Source organism: Semicossyphus pulcher, unplaced genomic scaffold (genome assembly GCF_022749685.1).
Source record: "Semicossyphus pulcher isolate SPU_LCO1_2020_fin unplaced genomic scaffold, fSemPul1.0.p SCAF_10, whole genome shotgun sequence".
NCBI classification, from domain to species: Eukaryota; Metazoa; Chordata; class Actinopteri; order Labriformes; family Labridae; genus Semicossyphus; species Semicossyphus pulcher.
Genome location: NW_027211604.1, coordinates 25710448 through 25730535, shown reverse-complemented (window position 1 = coordinate 25730535; position 20088 = coordinate 25710448). Strand labels below are relative to the sequence as shown.

The following is a 20088-nucleotide window of genomic DNA, read 5'->3' as shown; positions in this document are numbered from 1 at the left end:
TAAGATGAGACGGTCTGGTCTGCTGAGGATATCCTGTTTGCGTCACCAGCTGTTCTCGCCCTAACCCTTGCGTCATCAAACGCAACAGACAGAGAGAGGCATAACAGCTTTGCTAATTTGACTGTGATATTTATCTGATCTTGTTTTGCTCAGAACAAGTCATGTGAGTGGGAGTTTTTATGACGTATTTTTAGTTTCATATTTCATATTTTTCTGTTTAATGTTGTGTAAGCCAAGCTTTTGGAAGCTGTCTAAATATTTGATCATTTTGTGTTTTGATGCTCTGACAGAATTGTTCCTTGACATTATCGTTAAAACAAAACATTCAAACTGTGGGCTGACAAACAGAGCAGAGTGCCATCAGCTCATTTTAGATGTGTAACACACTAATACAACAGAAGAGACTCTGAGAACGCTGCTCCTGTCGCCTAGCAACAGGCAGCTAGCTGGCTAACTAGCTAACATAACTAACATTGAGTAAGTTAACCTATTATTTTAAAGATTTGTTTCAAGGCCCCTTTTGTTTTTGTTTTTTTACATTTGTATCACTGCTATTCGATTGAGTTCAAACCAAAAACGTATTTAATTTAAAAGTGTGTTCATCGGCCGAGTAGGAGTCCGCCATCTCGTTTGAATTGGCGCACATTGAACCTCAGGACATGTTGGGCCGTGAAGGATGCAGCCGATCGATCCTTCAGAGTCGAATTCGGACAGCCTTCGATGCGCCGCTGTGACGCAATAAGACTTCAAATACGTCCTTCGAAGGAAGCAGCCCCTGGATTGGGACACAGCTACAGAGTGCAGGTGACTGTTTGGGTTGCTTTCCGTTAAGTTGTGGAGCCAGTTGAGTTGGTGGAGCCAAAAATAATCTGTTGTTGATTGTTACTGTTTACTACTATTTGCAGCTTGTTTAACTGTTGTATAAAAATAAAATCACACCTCAGGTCGTGATGTTTACTGAATATCAGCACTGCAAAAATCAGTATCAGTGTGAAAAATCCCACATCTGTCCAGCTGTACTAAAAAATACTGAAGTTTAAGTAAGAATTCCTTAAAATGTCACCCATGAAACTCAACACACTTTGCTTTCTAAGATCCAATACATTAAATTGTTACTGCCTGGAAATAAGATCCATAATTTTTATTTGACCTCATGATTTATACATACATATCAACATTCTCCATCTGAAGGGGTAGGTTTACAGGTGATAGAGCAACAGACACAATGTAATTCAAAGATGGTGTTTGTCCCACCTGAAGTGAGCTTAAAGCCCTCAGTGATGAGATGTTTCCTGACCCCTCAGCAGTGATCCCATTTAAATGATTTCATCAGCAAAGGCACAACACCATCCCCATGGGTTTGTGCATTAGGCTGTTTGAAGCACTGCAAAAGCACAAACTGAAGTTCAAGTTTTCTGCAAGGAACGTCAAAGATATCAAAAGGTTTCTGTTAATATGACACTCTGCCACACAATAAATACTGTAAGACTTTAAGGTCACCATTGTCAGTTTTGGAGGAGAAAAAAAATGCACCTGAGGGTGCTTTAAGAAGTCCTGCAGAGATAAAATCAGGCTGTACAGGCTAATTATTGTGAGGAGATACATCTCCAAATTAAAATACCACACATTCTGCTGCATCATCTAAATAATACTACATAATAAATACATAGATTGCATAGTGTGAACAATGCAGTGGAAACAAAATGGCACTTGAAATAAATACAGTAACAAATTAACAAAGGAAGGAAGTGGAGTGACTGGTCTGAATATAAAAGTCGTACAGGAATGGTTGAAAAAGAAAATCAGTCAGCAGCTCGTTGTTGTTTAAAAATACAGGAAAAACTAAAAAGCCTCCGAGAGAAACAGTGTGGAAAACAAGTCAAACTCAATGTGACAAAAAACGGGTTTGACCTTTGAACCTTCTTCAGCTGTTCAGGGTTTTTTTTTTTTGTTTACCAGCAAAGATAATTTGGTTCATTGAAACAGTGATTTTGGTCGATTTGTTAAACGTGTATTTGGATTAAACACAAAGCAGCCATTCAAACAGAAGCTCAGTTTCATTCACTCAGTTTTCTGTCAGCATCATGGGAATCTGAGTCCATCGGTGTGGTTATTTTTAGGGTTTGAATGGCTTGACTCCAGAGGCTCATATAGCAGCGTCACATGACACACTCAGCTCAAACAGGATTAAGTTAATGGTCCAATCATATATGTTTACCCCTCCTCCTCTGATAGCCCTGTTACTCTTAATGTATGCAGAGTCTCCAAGCAAACAGGACATGATATTCTGGCCGAGCTTATTTTGTTTCTTTCTTTCTCCAGCCGTGACAGTGAAACGGCGTCTCATCTCAGATCGTCATATACTGACGCTTTGTCACAGCGTCTCATACAGACGCACCCTTAAAACCTCGCACAGAGATTTAAGTGACCCACAAAAAAAGGCATTTAGAGTCTGTGTACATTCAACACAAAGAAACTGAACAGTGCTTCTGGAAAAAAAAGGCCTCCGACAGACAGTCGGAGGAGTAAAGCAGAGCCAGCATTTGGTATTGATTGTGGTGGAAGTGATATGCTTTCAGCTGGAGTTTCACTCCTTTCTTTTTATAGCTGCGCTTCTGTGACTTTGCTCCACCTGCTCTAGTGAAAAGGCAATGTGATTGTTTTCCTCAAACAAAAAGGAATGCTGCGTCCATTGTGGATTTATTCAATAACCCTGCCTCCTGACAGGACTCGCTAAAAACACTGTATTCCTTACATCCTGCATGATGCAGTGTTATGTGCGAACATGCATTCTTTTTGAAAATCGGCGAACTGGCCCTTTAACATAAAAAGTTTATTAACCTAATCTTTGCCTAAACCAACAGGACACCACACGGAGAATTATAATTAGTGGTATTAGTTTGTGGTCATGGATTTACACAGAACAAAACTTCTTTTAAAACTTGCTCGGCCTCAACTGCACGGACTCATTTTGAAAAGACAACTAATTGCTGATAGTTGACCATTAAAATGTTACACGTACAAAATAGTTCAAGTAAATTCTGCTACAATACCAATGTAGTTATCATTTCAGACAATCCATGATCTTTTCCTACACCGAACCAAAGTGTGACCGTTTTGATTAATTTTGTGAAGATTTTTCATGGCTTGGTTTAAGCATCAAAAGAATTGTGGTTAGTTCTGCGAACAGATCATGGTTTGAGCTAGAAGAATAGGTCAACCCTGTATTTTGGTATGACAGGGACACAGTGGTCTCCTGGGTGAAAATGAAACAACTTAGTTGACACAGAGTTTGATGACACGTGCACTGCTTAACCTGCAAACCTGCAGGTGAAATACTGTGATTTTAGGGAGTCCTGTCTACTGACAGTGTAACCTGCAAGATCTCATCACATGATGATCATTAAACAACCAAACAAAGCATCTTAAGGGAGAAATAACTGCCCCTCTGTAACCATATCTCCCACTGTGATTGAGGCATCTATTTGTAAACACTAAAAAGAACATTGTCCAGATAAAAGAGCACCAGAAAATCATATGATAATGCCTGTCAAGTACACCAAAACCACCTCAACACAGTCATCAGCTGGCATTACTCAGCCAACAAGCACGTCAACTTTCATTGAAGAACACCCTCTCCTCTGTCTGACCACACGTGTACTCTACTTAAACTGCTGATTATCTGCATCAGGCTGAGTCAGGAGGACTTTAGAGGCCAAAAGGAGGAAGGCGCTGCTGGAAGAGCTGGTGATCAGCGTTGACAGTGTCAGTCAATTTAAAAAGATTCTACGAGTCTCTTTGAAAGAAAACAATACAAGAGGAAGAATTGGAAGAGTCCTAATGTTCACAGGCGAGCCGAGCGTCATAAGTTCATCCGTAGATGTTCGGGCCGTTTGGAGTTCAGGGGGTAGGCCTGCTTTTTGTACGGCCCCGCGTTGATGCCTGACGGGTGCCTGATGGGGAGCGGAGCAGAGGCCTCACAGTTGCTGCTGCCGCTCGTGTCCATTTGCTCGACCGTCGACACCTCCATGGGCTGCTCCACAGAGCTGCAGGGGGACAGCAGGGACGGGCCGCCGGTCAGCGTGGGGCCCCGGGGCCAGCAGTCCCCTCCTACAAACTTCATGGGACTGTGGAAGGAGAGAGGTTAGAAACTGAGACTATTCCTCTATTGCACCTTATTTATACTGTACTATAATGCGTTAATTACTCCTACATGTCACTTTAGACAAGTCACTTATGCCACTTTTGTGTCCCAGTTGTATATACCTCTTATTTTATTCTATTTATTTTACCTATTCTTATTTTCTATTTGTATTTGCCTTCTTGCGACTTGTCTTTGTGCTGTTGCAACAACTGAATTTCCCCTCTGGGGATTGATAAAGAATTATCTTAATGTTAGTCTGTCAAAATCAAGCTATAGTTTGGTCCCAGAAGCATTGAAGTTACACATCTATAACTGATGTGTGATTTATAATATAATAATAATAGAAAAAATTAAGACAAATTTCAATAAACACCATTGTTCAAATAGTTACCATTAGGTAAACTGGTACAATAAAAACTTCTGCCTTTACAAATAGATTGTTCAGTTTTTGTTGACACTGTCTTAAAGGTGTTATTTCACTACACCTTGATTATTGGACTTGCAGTAGTGTCGAACACCTTTCAATATAATTATACTATTTTTAATTATGACTAATAAAAAGATAAAGTGGAATTATCCCCTTTCTAAAAGTGTCAACAAAAACTAAAATAATAAAAGCTCTGAAAAAAAAAATGTTGAATTGGATCTTATCAATAAGTTTGTACAGGTTTCCCTAATGATACGACAGGTGACTGTAAGCTTATCCATTACCTTTATCTGCCTGACAGGCAAGTCCTCAACTCAGTGTTCAATTTACTGACATCTACCGATTTATTTCTATTGTTAACTTTTGTTATTTATTCTACTTCTATGTTCATTGTTCTGCATCAAAACACCAAGTCAAATTCCTTGTATGTGTAAACCTACGTGGCAATAAACTTGATTCTGATTCTAACCCGTATAGCTTGGGCAATAAGTCAATTTGATCAAATGGATCACATGGGGCAGCAGTTTAGCTGCCCCATGTGATGTTAAACCGCACGTCCCGTATCTAGAGGCTACAGTCCTCGACGTGGAGGCCCCCGGGCTCGACTCTCCCACCCTTAGCCCTTTGCTGCGTGTCATCCCCACTCTCTACTCGTCTGTTGCCGACACTACCCACCATACTCTCTCTCAAATAAAGGCATAAAAGGCCAAAAAAAACTATTAATAAAATGGATTACATGAGATTGGAAAATATCAATCAAAATATTTGGTACAATGTCTAAGAATGAAAATTGATTTGCACTTTTTTTGGGTAATGGTACAGTTTCCCTGAGCTCCCATAGTTTAGAGTTACACAAAAATTATGCAAAATTATGCACTAGGGCTAATACACGGAGGAGTTTAATCCCAGAAAGGTCTCCTCAGTCATGTGTAAGTATTTAGTTTTTTCAGTGCCTCACTTTGGCCACACAACTGTCCGCTGTAAAGTTTGTCTGAAGTCTCTAACAACTAAAAGCAGCAGGAAAACTTATTCATTCCAGTTACATGCAGCTGAGTAGGAGTGTCACTAGACAGCAGCAGCCTGACACCTGCTAAAAAACAGCTGACACTAGTGAATAGATTATAACTATAAAGGATGTGGTGTAAAAGAATAGAAATGTATTTAAAGTCAATATGGTGCAGCTCTACTGATCTATAAAGACTCATTTTGAGCCCAGGGAGGTTGTGCCATTGTAAAGGATCTTTTATTTACCCTTGTAACAATGGCTTGTTTCAGATCAATCTGGCAACATTTACAAGCTCTGCAAATGAGTAATCGAAGCAGGAAAGACTCGCTGTGTGGAAAATCTGTAAATGATGACAAATGGATTTCAGTGGAACCAGAGACAAAAACAACTTGCTGTTACCTCACAGGTGTTCTTGGGCTTCCAGGGAACTTCCGTGGTGAGCGGACCTTTGGCTCGACCGAGAACTTCTCTTTGACGTTTTCCAGCACAGATGGGGCTACATATGTGAAGCCCTGCGGGAAGGGGAGGGGGACAAACACAGAGACAGATCTGAGTCCACCTCTTCAAAGGCCGTGTTTCCAAAAACAACCCGCAGCTGATGATGAGCAATGAAACGCTGAGTAAACCGTATCATGCAATGTGGTGGAGGAGTGAGTGAAGCTTCCAGGAAAAACAGCAACACTAAACCAGATGGGAAGCATTAAGTGATTCTCGTAAGGCGACTTGTTGAAAGGGAAATAAAAAACATGAAGTCCACAGCTGACCTCTGTCTTTGTGTGTGTTTGTTTACATGCTGCACTTCAACTTCAGTCTAATTATTACATTATGACTGAACACGAGTTCTTATTACAAGTGCTAAATCTAGGAAGTGTTTTCTCCCGCTTAATATTCATGTGAAGCTTCAGAGAAACACTGATTCTTAACATGAAACTGCTTCATTTTGTTTTGTTTAATGTTACACGTAAAGAATACAGCCTTAAATGTGTGACGGGGAAACACTGGTTAGTAACATTACACTTTGAGCTCGCACTGTTGTTGTTTTACATCTTCAAATGCTTATTTACCTGAAACCAGTTCTTCCATGGCGCTCAAAAAAAGTAATTTCTAATGGCAGCTATATTATGTGAAACTGCTTTTAGAGAAGAAGAAACAAGTCCATTGTAGGCTGCAATATATTACAGTATAAGCTCAGTGCATCACTTGGCAGACTTGGCAACACAGTTACCACATTCAGGCATTTCTGATACTGGTTAAGAACAACTGTTACACAGTAACTATATTTTGATCTTCAGTAAGTGGCCGAATTACAGCCTCACACAACTTTTCATCAAGTTAATAAAGATTGTTGCAACTCTGAACAACAGAAACTGTCAGAAAATCAGCAAAGTCCACTGTGCGCTGCAAGATACAGCACCAGTTACACACCAGGAAGGCTTGATTGGCACTTTCGCTGAGCGTGGAGTCGTCAGGACTGTCCACTGGAGTCTGGCTCGTGAACTTGGAGTCAAACTGGCTGGCGTCATCAGCTGATTGCTGCCAAAAGAAGCAGGTTGGTTAATCACGCTGCAGAGACGAGTGGGAGAGGACGTCGCAGGGTAGAAAGACAAACTCACCAGGAGAGGTTTAAACGGAGGCTCTACTTTGCGGGCAAGGAGGTCGTCCCAGTTTGTATGTCGGAAGAAGGGGTGGGCCTTAAAATACAATAATAGATTCATTCTCATTTTCTGAATGATCACAAATCATTATTCTAACACTCTGAATGCATACAGCCCTATTTCATCTCATGTATTTACCTGGACCTCTGCAGCATCTCCCGGTCCGGCCCCGAGTCGCAATGAGGCATTTCGTTTGAGCAGCTGAAAGAGAAAGTTTAGACATCATTGTTCTGTGACTCACTCCAGATGTTTCAGCAGAGACGGATGCTGTTTGGAGCTCACCCTTTTCAGGAGGTCCCTGGCTTCTTGTGTGAGGTAAGGTGGAAGGCTGAGTTTGCATTTCAAGATTTTGTCGATCGTCTTCTTTCTGTTTTCGCCCGTGAATGGAGGCTTTGAGAACACAGGACAGAAACAATAGTTAGCCATCGCAACAGGAGCAAATACTTCCCACCTGAATTCGCCTTTTAACACCTGCAGACGGATGTGCACTTACCGCTCCTGTCAGCATGTCATACATTAGAGCACCTAAGCTCCACCAGTCCACTGCTCGGTTATGTCCGCTTCTCATTAGGATCTCTGGAGCCCTGAGGAAGGAGGAAGGGTTGAGGATGATGATACAGCAGTTACTGAACACAAGGCAAGAGGCAGGAATGCTTCCTAATATTTGAATGAATCTGCAAATTCTGGACGATGATTGTGAGACTTACATGTACTCTATAGTGCCACAGAAGGTGTGGGTGACAGTTCCGTCATGGATGGACTCTTTGCACAGACCAAAGTCGGTCAGCTTCACATGTCCTAGGAGAAAACAGAGCCAAAGCAACAACATGAGTGAAACTGCACACCGAAGGAACTGTAGATTAAGTATCAGTTTACTCTGAGAAAATATGCCATGTGGGAACAAAAGGTCATATGTGGAAAGGTGTGTCTAGGTGCAAGGCTAGCTCATCAGGATTGTGTACCGTTGTTGTTGAGCATGATGTTCTCAGGCTTCAGGTCTCTGTAGATGATGCCTTTCTGGTGCAGGTGACCCAGCGCCATCGAGATCTCAGCCAGGTAGAAACTGTTGACAGAAGAACAAGACAAGGCTCTCAAATTCAGAAAAGTGTTTTTTATAACCTATGATACATAATTTAAACATGTTCACCCACTATTGTGGTGCAGTTGAGGTGTTTTCTCAATGTCATTTGAGTTTTCCAGGAATATAACACACCCTTATTTGTTCAGCAGCTTGGTTCATGTAATCACCGTTTTCATCTACAGGCTGTGTTTATAAAACAGAACAGCAGGTACAGCAAGTATTTGTCCCAGTTCCAGGTCAACGTCACCCTGACTCACAAACCGCCTGTTTTCCTAAACTAAATGCCTCAGACCCGAGCCATTCCTTCACGTTAGCGTTAGTTTTGCTGAGAGACAGACTGTAACAATGGTTGTTTTTCAGCATGCCCATGCTGACATCATTTGGAAATGGTTTCATATTCTCTAAAGTAAGGTTGGCTTTTTAATATGTAAACAACAAACATGTGAGGTTTGATTATAAAAGGGGATGAAAAGATTCAAAGAAAGTCAGATTTGACATGTTTAAAGAAAACATCCTGAAACAGGAGACTTTCCAGAAACTCTATCTTTTATATTCATGTATCAGGAAACATTGCCGACAGATGCAGTAACTCACCACGCCGTGTCCTCCATGAAGATGCCCTCTCTTTCCAGCTGCATAAACAGCTCCCCACCTGCAGTCGCCACAAACACAATAAATCAGTCAAAGGTATTTACAGCGGAAATATTGAATCGTATATCTACTTTATTGAGAGAAAAACACCCGTCCCATTTCCTCTGTCTCACACACTTGTAATGTCCACAGATAAAGATCATGATGTGTGAAGGGGTTCAGGGTTTCTACACATTTCCCATTTCAAATCTGTTCCAGACATCTGTGGAGATGTTTCAGACCATATTTAACTTCAGAGTACAAATAGCTGTTTTTTATGTAGATAAATGCGGGTCACATTCTGACTATGCATGCTATTAAAGCCAACCACACTTTCTATTTTGGACTGACAAGCCAGCCCTCTGAAAACATGCATTTACCAATGTGTCTGTTCAGTTAACCTGTATTATTTTTCCATATTGACTTTCCACATATTGATATTTATTATACTCATTTTTAGTCTATGTACTCTTGTGTCTTTTTAGTCTTAATGTACGGAAAGATATTCTGATTACTCTTTAACAACATTATCACTGCATGACTCACAAATGTTCCCATGAAATCCCACTCCATGTTTCAGTCTTCTTTTTTTAATCACAGTTGTGTTGAGCTGAACTACATCTTCAACCATGACACAAAAAGTGGTGGTTTTTGTATTCCTGTAGAAAATTAAGATGTTAACTATTACCTGGAAGTTAGCATAAAATATGTTAATGACTCTTTCTGCCCTCTGGGGCATTCACTAACTTTGAGTCCAATGAACTGCTTTCTTTGATTTTTATGATCCCCTTCATGACACACAGGAGCTTTGATGACGTATAGAAACTACTCGCAGGCTCAATGTATTTTTGGTTGAATGCTGCCACTTTAAGCACCACTGGCTCTGTCTCTGTCTAGCTTCCTGTTTTCAAGGAAACAACTGGCTTAGCTGCTTCATGGTAATCTGTGATGCAGTGTGTATATTATCAAAGATATTGCTGCATTTTCTTTCAAACTCATGTAGTTGCTGATTTGTTACAGTTATAAGACACTGCAGAGCTGTTTTACAAACTATAACGTTCAGGCAAAGAGGCAGAGTGTGCTTTCAGTCGCACTCCATATTTCTTGACAACATCAAGCTCACTCCAGCATGTGCTCTCTTACACCATAGTAAACATCTTTGCTGCAACAGCTGAAAAGCTCCAAATGCCATGAAAAACACTTTGCCTGTTTGTATTTTTGGAAATACTGAATTTTATATTTAAAAAAGTAGAAGAGGGGCAATAGTCTTGATAAAAATATGTTTTCCATTCCAATGCAGAACTGAAAGCTACATAATTAAAGGGATAGTTCGGATGCAAAGCTATTAGCTCACTCACCGAGTCCCGTGGTCGGAGTTCTGGCCGGTTCTGAACGTAGAATAAGTCGTTCCGGTGAGATGCCAGGGTCATGAAAGCAAAAAGTTTTACCCTACAAAAACAACATGCAGGCGATGGTGATCCATTTCCAACACAAAATCACCGTCCTGAGGATTTCATGTACTGAGCCTTTTTTTGGCACTATTTTCTCTCTTGAACAATCCAGTATCACTACGCCGGGAGCAGGCCGGCTTCTCAGGTAGGCCGACCTAGTAGCTGTTTCACGGTGATTCTGACTGATTCGTGTCGTCGCTGAAGTAAACATGTCGGACTATGAAAGAGATAAGGAAGATTTACCTTTTACAACAGATCCAACGGGATATCTGTGTCAACCTGAATATACTGATGCTGAATTCGTCAGATGGACATAGAACGGGCAGAGAGAGAAAGGAGAGAGAGAAGCTGTGCAAGCAGAAGATGGGCCCGCAGCAGCTGAAATAAGAGATAGACTGCATGAAAACTGGTGGTGCACTTGTGGGAAGTGCCAGCCAAGGCCCACAGAGTTGGAGAGCTACTGCTGTCAGGGATAGTTGCAAGATCTCTCAATCTCAGAGGAAGCCAGCGCATCTGCTTTGGTCTGCATCAAGTTTTTTTACCCGCATCACCTTGGTACCTATGTTCAGACCAACTGCAACAAGCCACAGTTCTCTAAGGGCATGATCCATGTCAGGAAAACTTTTTTATTACTACAGCCAGGAATCACAAATTATCACCATTTAGACATGCATCTTCCTCTGTGACAACAAACGCCGTCTCCCAAGTTACCAATTCCTCTTAGAAACAGCTGATGGGTCACGTCACTTGACAAACCGGCCTGCCGCAAGCGTAGTGATACTGGATTGTTCAAGAGAGAAAATAGTGCCAAAAGAATGGCGCAGTAGCCTGCATGTTGTTTTTGTAGGGTAAAACTTTTTGGTTTCATTACCCTGGCATCTCGCCGGAACTTCTTGTTCGACGTTCAGAACCGGCCAGAGCTCCGACCACGGGACTCGGTGAGTGAGCTAACAGCTTTGCATCCACCACACTACTAGCAAGTATTTCATACAACTTGGTGTCCAAAAATCCAAACCATCCCTTTAAGTTCCACACAATTTTATATTTTCCATACTGCATAGGAACCCTGGGGGGTTTTACTGTACTGTATGTTTAATTGGATATCAGTTTTCTCACCGCTCAGATACTCCAGGATAAGGTACAACTTTCCCCCCGTCTGGAAGGCATAGATGAGGTCAACAATGAAAGGATGCTTCACCTCCTCCAGAATGTTCCTCTCAGCTTTGGTGTGCGCTGTGTCTTTTGCGTTACGCACAATCATGGCCTGGCGAGGGACAGAAAAGCACAGAGAGTGAGGGTGTGAAACTATTCAAGCTATAACTTTAACCCCATTAGCTTGTGTCACAGCTCCAGCATCAGCTGCTGCAGGGGCAGAGCACATACAGGAAGCCAGGATGGTAGCTACAGTAAAGTCTCATTAAGCCAATAAACACAGTCATTAACCCAAACCTCAAGCTTCGGGGAATAAGAGCTGGCTTTAAAGCAGAGTCAGGCACCAGCTCCGTGTCAGCTGCAGAGAGGAGGCCAAGCTGAACAGAAGCAGCACAACTGAGGTTTAATGGGAAAAAGCCTTCTGCCATTATTTTGGGTGGTCTGCCCCTAGCTTCTGGATCACGGCTGACTGCACCAGTATGTCACCAGAGACGACACACAGTGACATTCAGCACACATGAAACATTAGACACAGTTAAGCTGCATTGGTCTTGTGAGCTAACAGAGTATTTAAGGTGCTAAGTCCCCATACATGTAGGTTACTTGTGTTTGCTTACACATGGATTAGAGAATACAGATGCCATTCCTCCTACACTACATTACACTATTCTGTCTGGACACTAGGGGGCGTTTAATGGTTGCGTGACTGAGTTACTCTCTACATCAGCGAGATAACTGTCATTGAAATACATTCAAACCTTTAACAAACAGGAGAAAATTTTATCACTCACCTTCTTCAACACTTTCATGGCAAATATCTTCCCAGAGTTGGCACCTGATACTTTCCGAACTTGAAACACCTGGGAAAATTTACATCATGTCGATTAAAAGTCCATATATATATATATATATATATATATTTCCACACAGGGTTTGTGCATGTGGTTCACAAAGTTTAATTCAATACTTTGAATTATATGGCATATTATTTTTAACATTATGTTTACAGAAGATCAGACAATATTTCCTGATGACATAATCTATTTAATATGACCTTGGATCAGCAACAAAAAATGGATAGATGGATTAACTAGTTAAAAATCATCTAATTATCTTTAGCCAGATTAGTATTAACTGAATCCACACTTGCCCACTGAGATTGAGACAACGACCTCATAATAGGCTCATAATAAGCTAGCTAGTGCTGTCACCAACAGCAGAGACAGCGTTTATTACAGGTCTGACAATGTTGGGAAGTTTCAAGAGCCTCCTGCGAGCACAATTAAATGTTACACTTTATAGGGGAACTGTTAGCGTTTCTCAACACACAATACCACGTACAAATATATGTTATAACCAACATCAGTGCGTACAGCAAGCAAAAAATGTACTCAATTGACTTTTTAAAACCTTCTAAAGGCTTTCTGAGGAAACAGAATTGAATGCTTTTGACTTTTTAAGACATGTAGATGCACCAGCTCCACTCAACCTTTGGCTATTTAGAGCAGATATTTTACTCTATTGTGCCGAGGACATTTAAAGAAGTTATTTGAAGATAAAAGAGAAATTGTTTTAGCACTGACATGAAGTGTTAAAAGTATTTATGTGCATTAAGTGTTAAAGTCTGACTAAGCGATGAATTAACAAAGGTCACAGTCTTTGTTCTTAAAGACCCCCTCCAGCGAAAATCCAGTGTTTAACCTTGTGAACATCTCCATGTGGTGTTCTTCATGTGCTACAAGACATATCAGGGACAACATCAGCATCATCTCCATGGCTGGGCCTGTCTGCTTTTAAACTGCAGTGTACCAAGGACAGGCTGAACAACACGTTTTCAGACTGGCAGGTTTGAGACGTCACAAACCTAAGGAGCCAATCCTGTTAATGGACGGGGTGACGCTATGCATATCATTACGTGCAACCACTGCGGTGATGCTCGAGCCAGCTGTAACCGTCATCGTAATTTTGCAAACTCACTACTGACTACTAACGTTACTACTACTAGTTACTACATTTCAAGCTAGCTAAGTTTCAACAAGTTTTTTTTTTTGCGACGGAGGGGGCGGTTGTAAATTTGCATAGTGGGCGGGGCCTGTGCAGATTCATGAATTTTTAATGAGGCAGAAGGAGGAGATGCCTTAGGAGGATTTTTACAAGGTAATTAAACGTATTTTGCAGAAAAAACACATCAGACACAATTTAATATATCAAGCAGAGCATTTTATACGTCTTAAAACTCGACTGGAGCAGGTCTTTAAATCACTGTTATTCCTCTTTTTCTGACAAACTTACAAACGGTGACTGCTCTGATTTAGTGTGAGCTTAAGTTTTGGTTTTGTATATATGCATAATAATCTTGAATACTGTTTTACTCTTAGTTTTCAAGACGAGTACTTTCAAACCTGTGCCAAATCACGTAGTGTCAATAAACTAAAATATCAAAGCAGATGTGTTCTAAAAAAGTGTTGTTGGTTTGTACAGCTGAGAAATTCCCAGGATGCAGAAAACGACTTCTTAGTCATCAGACATGAAACCACTTCAAGAAGGAGTAAGTCACGCATCTACTTGCTCAGAGAAAAGTGTTTCCAAAATAGCTGTGATGTGCACTTTTTTTGTCAGGCTTAGAAAGAAGACGTCAGAAAATTTCCAGAGCCATATGTGTTGGTAACACCAAAATAAAACCAGAAACTAAATTTCCTCATGTAAATCTTACAATTTGACAGAAGTGGGTGCAGATGGGTGCAAATGAGGCTGTGAAGGCAGGCGTTACATTTAACGGTGCAGTGTGAATTTAAATATATATATATATCTGAATTTTTTTAAGTTTTCTCATAAACAACTGTAACAATGACACATGCAGTATTTTTAAGTGTGCAAAACTTAATTTTCAAGCCACTTTGTGGAAAAAAAGTCCCCACCCCAATTTCAACAAAACACGAGCAATGTGACGAGAGGGCCGAAACCAAAAAGGCAAATGAAACAGGGGTATTTCCCCCACTTTGCAAACACATTTGTCAGAACATTTCAACTACACCGCTCTGCGCAGCCGTTAGTGCCATGAGCTCGTGTTTTAGTTTCTAACTCAGTTAAATCTCACACAAGGAAGTCAAAAAGGAGTACACTTCATTAGTACATTTTAATTGCAGAGAATGAGATTGCTCACCTTTCCATAGCCACCTTTCCCCAAAACTTTCAGCAGCTCAAAGCATTCAGGCCTGATCTGCTCTGTTCCCTTGTTCACGCTGTTCTCTGAAATTTCAAACTTCTCACAGTCATCCATGCTACTGGCAAAACAAAAAAATAAAGAAAACAAGAACATAAATGAAAAAAACGCACATTCACCACTTTCCCATTGGGGGAACAGTTTTCTTGACACACAGCAGTTTTATAAATGCGAGTTAAGCACATGGGCCTAAACACAGACATATTTAATGGTTAAGCTGACGGTTAGATAGGTGTGTTTTCCTGCCATTGTTCCCACAATGCATGTTTAGAAAGTGCCCTTAAATTCGCCCACATTAGTACAGTTACAACCAAATTGACTCTATTCATATAACACAAATAATAGTCCCACTCTAATAATGCCTGGGCTTCGCAGACAATCCTTTGAGACTATGTGCATGCAAGTTTTTATCACATTTTTATCGCTTTACTTTTATAACTTAGACAATATAATTGTGTTATTTGCCAAACTGTATTTCGTAGTGACGTACAAGAGCTGCAAGATGGCAGCAGATGCATTTCAAGTGCTGAATGGGAACTGTGCAAGTCAGTGCGTTTGACACTTTACTGCAAATGTTTCTAAATTAATGCCTTGTTAAAAATCGTAGGATTCTGTCCTTTAAAATAGGACTGGGTATCGATTTCTCAATTTGATTTGATTCTGATTCACAGGGTCACGATTCTATTCAATTTCTGATTCGATATCAATTTTTGTTAGGGGTATTTCATTTACGATATCAATGCACCTCTAACATCATGTACTTTTTATTTAACGTGACAAACACACAGCAGTCAACACAATATTAACAATTTTATGAATTAGACAGCTTATGAACTTTTTCTCCAGTTTCAGATTTTTAGTCTGAACATCTGGCTCATGGTTTTGGTTAAACGAACTTGCATGAGATTTGACCACGAGATCTTATAGCACAAAGTACAAAACCACCGAGACTAAGAGTTATAGGGAAAGGCATACTGAATAACAACATGCCGAAAATACACTCGTGGCCAAAGCCAACGGTAACAGAGTTTAACATAAACATCAGTGCAAAACTAACTAACATAATCATGGACGTACACACTACAAAAAACAAAAAAAGAGTCAGCAATCACTGATGTCTCCGTTGTAGGTGCAGTAAACAAGTCCGGGCATGTCTCCCTCACTGCAGTGTTTTGAGGGGATGCGCTGCGTTCAGGAGCGTGAGTGATCGGACACGTTTTTACACATACTTTCAAAGATCGATCTTGGGATTTATGAATAGATATTGGGTCATTCAAATGAGAATCGATTCGAATTGGAGAAAGTGATTTTTTAAAGAGGGCATTGAATTTGTAAAGAATAAAAGAAGTGTTGATTTTGTACTAACAGCGTAATGTAGTGACTTTCACAGAGCAAACAGGAGCAGATCAAAATGAGGCCTTATACTACAGGATGACCAATTATACTGATCACACAGGATGAATTAGAACATACTGTGCAATAAATTGCAATTTCATTGTTATTGCAATACAGGCATTCACATCTCAAAAGCCTGAGTTTATCGCAATGATAATTTATTATTATTTTATATAATCAATCCAATGCGCACTCACGAAGTATTGAAAAAATTCAACTGGATGGGGAACTGGGTATAATGAGCATGCTGACACACCATTTTGACACGATCAGAAGAAGCCTAAGCTAGCTATCAGAAACGGATTAACTAGTGTCAATTTCGTGGTGATATAAATCAGCTTGCTATATTTAATTTGGACTCAAGCAACTGCTGCCAACACAGGTGTTGTAAAACATCCAGAACAGCAGATAGACAGGTAAACTACTTAGTCTTAATATCTATTTATCACACTTCGTATCGTTATCGCAATATTGAACAACGTTATCGCACATTGCAGAGTTTTCTCATATCGTTCAGGCCTAACACATATTCATTCCTGATTCAAATATGGGCCTTATACCTTCTGCAGTTGAGGTTAAGAAAAGGCACCTGAAAAGCCACTGAAGCTGTTGTGAAAGATTTTGATGGCTCAACACACATTATAACTGTTTTTCATTGAAGTTGTTATCCATCAGTAGTGTCTTACAGTTTGGCAATATGTTAAGTTGGCTTGTGTTTTATACTGTAGCTAAATAGATAATACATGAATAAAAACAGTAGCAAAAAGTCCTAAAAGTATTAACAACTCCTAATTTGACTGATGAACTCAGGTCATCCAATAAAAACTTATGACTCTGTTGCCCCTCTCAGGACCTAATGAATTACAGCTCTGCTCATACTCACAATTCAAAGCCACTGCACTGGTCCATGAACTCACCGAGCTGGCCCTGAAAACAAGAGACAGAATGGGACGGAAAACATCAGCATCCTGAATAATAAGGAGGACATTCGCAAGTTTTACAGGTACAGTTTCCTACCTAATTACCAAGCTAAACATTATTCAAATTAGCCTAATGTGTTATTGATTTATATTTATTTTTTCTTTCATAATCTTTAAGCAAGGAAATTAAAATAAATGGCAATAACGACACATGAAAAGACAAAAATACATAGGGGGCACGGGGGCATCATAAAGGCCTCAAAAACAAAGACATTAACAAGGAATCTTTTTAAGGCTTATACATCAAAAGTACGGAAGACCTGTTGATTTAATATTTAAACAAATAACATAATTTCTATGTTAAATTGTTGTTGCTTGTCGTCATAAACATTTTTTTAAATATTTTTCCATATAAAAAAATGCAGGTTGAATATAATCTGTTTTAGAAATCAATATTGAACCTGTAACTAATAACTAAAAAAGCAATGAGCAGAGTGGTGTGTGTGATAACTAACTTTATGTTGGGTGAGCGATGGGGAGGCTAGCAAACAAACAGTGAGGTCTTTCAGCAACAGTGCAGCTAGCAGCAGCTGTTGGTCTGCTTTACCTTGAGTTAAATTATAAACCACTTGTTAACATGGTCAAAGTAGTTGTTAAAGTATACATGTAGCATTCATGGGACTAGATACGATGTAACTACATCCATACAACAGACGGATGCCGATACAGAGCGTCAAACCGCTTCATCCTTTACGTTGATTCCATTGTCGGACACGCGTTCAGCTACGCCCGTTGGGAAACGTTGTCAAGTTGTTTGTCGTATGAACACGGCTTTAGTTATGGCTGTTTCATTGCGTCGTTTTACATCATTTGCGGTTTACATAATAGAGTTTGTGCCTTCACTGTCAGTTCACAAAATACTACAGGTGAGCGTTATATGTGCGTGAGCGGCAGTTACCTTAACTTAAGCCTGTATACACAAACGTACCGTTAACACTTCAGATTCAGAGCTCGTTTTGAGTCGGTGGTTTAACTTAAATTGTACTCAGACATTTTTTTGAAAACTGACAATACATTGGAAATCTCGTTAAATCTTGTTAATGTTTTATGGGGCACTGCCAGATTCCGCGGGAAAGGGGTAAACGAGGACATGTCCGATAAGGGAACCACCGATGTTAGCAACTAAGGCCTAAAAAGTGCTAGCAAGTGCTAACTATCTAGCTAATTGGCTAACAGCGGTGGTATTAGCCTGAACGTTAACGTAAACTCACCCCGTCCTCCAGCTCGTCGTCAGAGACATTCTCATCCGGTTGATCCAAATCGATGTCAAAAACTCCAGCCATGGCAACGGCACTTCACTTGGTGTTTAGTCAGAAAACACAGCCCCGCTCCCCGCTTTATGGGAGAGCCATCACCGCTACAGCCGGCTACAGCAGACAGCATGTGCTAGCATCCAGCTAACAACAACAAACACAGAGACAGAGCGGCAGAAAGCCTCTAGTGTCAGCCACAGGCACTACTCCACTCGGGCGGGTTTGAAGGTGCATAAATGCACCGGGAAAGTGGGAAAGTTTAAACTTAAAAACAATAATATCCACAGAGACATTTTAATGCGATAGAAATGGTATAGCTTCCCTTAAATTAAAACTACTTTTTAGTACTTTCTATCACAGTAAGTCAAACTTTGACTTTATTGATTAAGTGTATTTAAAGCCAAAAAAGTAGCACTGTCATAGTTTTATCATCAGAGCAAGTTAGTAATTCTCCATCTAGACAGTGCAACACACTGTTATAGCATTACGTATTTCTAGCTCAGACAACATTTATGTTTATGTGAAAGCCTGAATGAGAGGTTTGGTGGTCTAATGTGGTTCTCTTTAGGTGCTTTTCCACAGCAGAACCTTTCCGCAGGAACTAGGAACCTTTTGAGGAACTAAATTTAGTTCTGGGGTAATTGATTTACCTCCTGAAACGTCCCTGCTTGGGGGGGTAGTACTTTCCAAAGGTCCAGGAACTTTCAGGGCGGGGCCTGCAGCGGGGATCGTTTCTGATTGGTCGAGTACTCGCAGCGTTTTATTTCACCTGCCATGTTTAAAAGATGTCTCCTTTCCAGTGTTGATTCAATGAATCCAATGATGATACTGGCCCGTGCGTCGCGTTTTATGGCGTCATCTTTGTTGTAATGCCTTCATCTTCCTTACCGCCACCTACTGGACTGGCAGTGTAGGGCAGTTATTTTTATTGCTTCTCCATACGTCATTGGCCTGATTTGCATAATTTATCCAGGACTTCAGGCCACTGTGGAAATGCCACATTTAGTTCCTTAAATACAAGTTCCTGGAACTAAAAGTTCCTGGTACATTTGGTTGAAAAGCACATTTTTTGGCCACTTTACAAAAGTTTAACATCCTCAGGTTTGATCCTCGTTGCAGAAAATGATATAAAAATGATAATTCTCCAGTCATTCATACCTTTAAAACCTATTTAGAAAGTGAGACGTGTCTCAGATCATCACAAAAACGTAGCTGCAACAGCATTTCTTTGTTTCTCTTTAGATCTTTACATTAACTTCAACAATCAAAATTATTCTGTCACTAAAACAATCTTGATTCAAACAACAGTTCCAACTAATGGACCTACAAAAAATTAATTCATCAATTGACAGAAAATGACAACTATTTAGATTATCAATTCATCTTTGTGGTCATTAGTAACAATAACAATAACTTTATTGATCTTTCTTCAAATGTGAAAATGTGTTGTCTCTTTGGTCGGACTAAAAAAGCTGAGTAATCCCTCAGTAGAATAATTGAAAATCATTCATTGCAAGTGTAAATTTATGAGAACTAAGGCTTGTAGTGATAACGACATATTTTCTTCAGCCCAGTGTTGGAGGAGGAACTTTACAGCTAACATAAACTGTGATGTGGTGTCACAGTTATCAGCTGTGGTTTATATAGTCTCATAAATGAAGACATAGATAGCGGCTAGTTACAGAGCATGA

General features: G+C 40.2%; 1 protein-coding gene across 2 annotated transcripts; it reads right to left on the bottom strand.

Moving 5' to 3' along the window:
• Nucleotides 1–1125: 1125 nt before the first annotated feature.
• Nucleotides 1126–18505, bottom strand: rps6kb1a (ribosomal protein S6 kinase b, polypeptide 1a). Of its 2 annotated transcripts, none has more exons than XM_069672828.1 (15): nt 18356–18505; nt 17048–17091; nt 14710–14830; nt 12338–12406; nt 11511–11658; nt 8908–8965; nt 8195–8295; nt 7940–8030; nt 7726–7816; nt 7515–7622; nt 7371–7433; nt 7191–7268; nt 7003–7110; nt 5977–6089; nt 1126–4127 (listed from the first exon to the last, which is right to left on the bottom strand). In XM_069672828.1, exons 1-15 carry the CDS (start codon nt 18425–18427, stop codon nt 3863–3865), a joined length of 1530 nt encoding a protein of 509 aa, XP_069528929.1. In that variant the 5' UTR covers nt 18428–18505; the 3' UTR covers nt 1126–3862. The 2 variants fall into 2 exon arrangements, with proteins under 2 accessions (XP_069528929.1, XP_069528936.1); XM_069672835.1 differs by having other exon boundaries at nt 14710–14827.
• Nucleotides 18506–20088: the final 1583 nt, after the last annotated feature.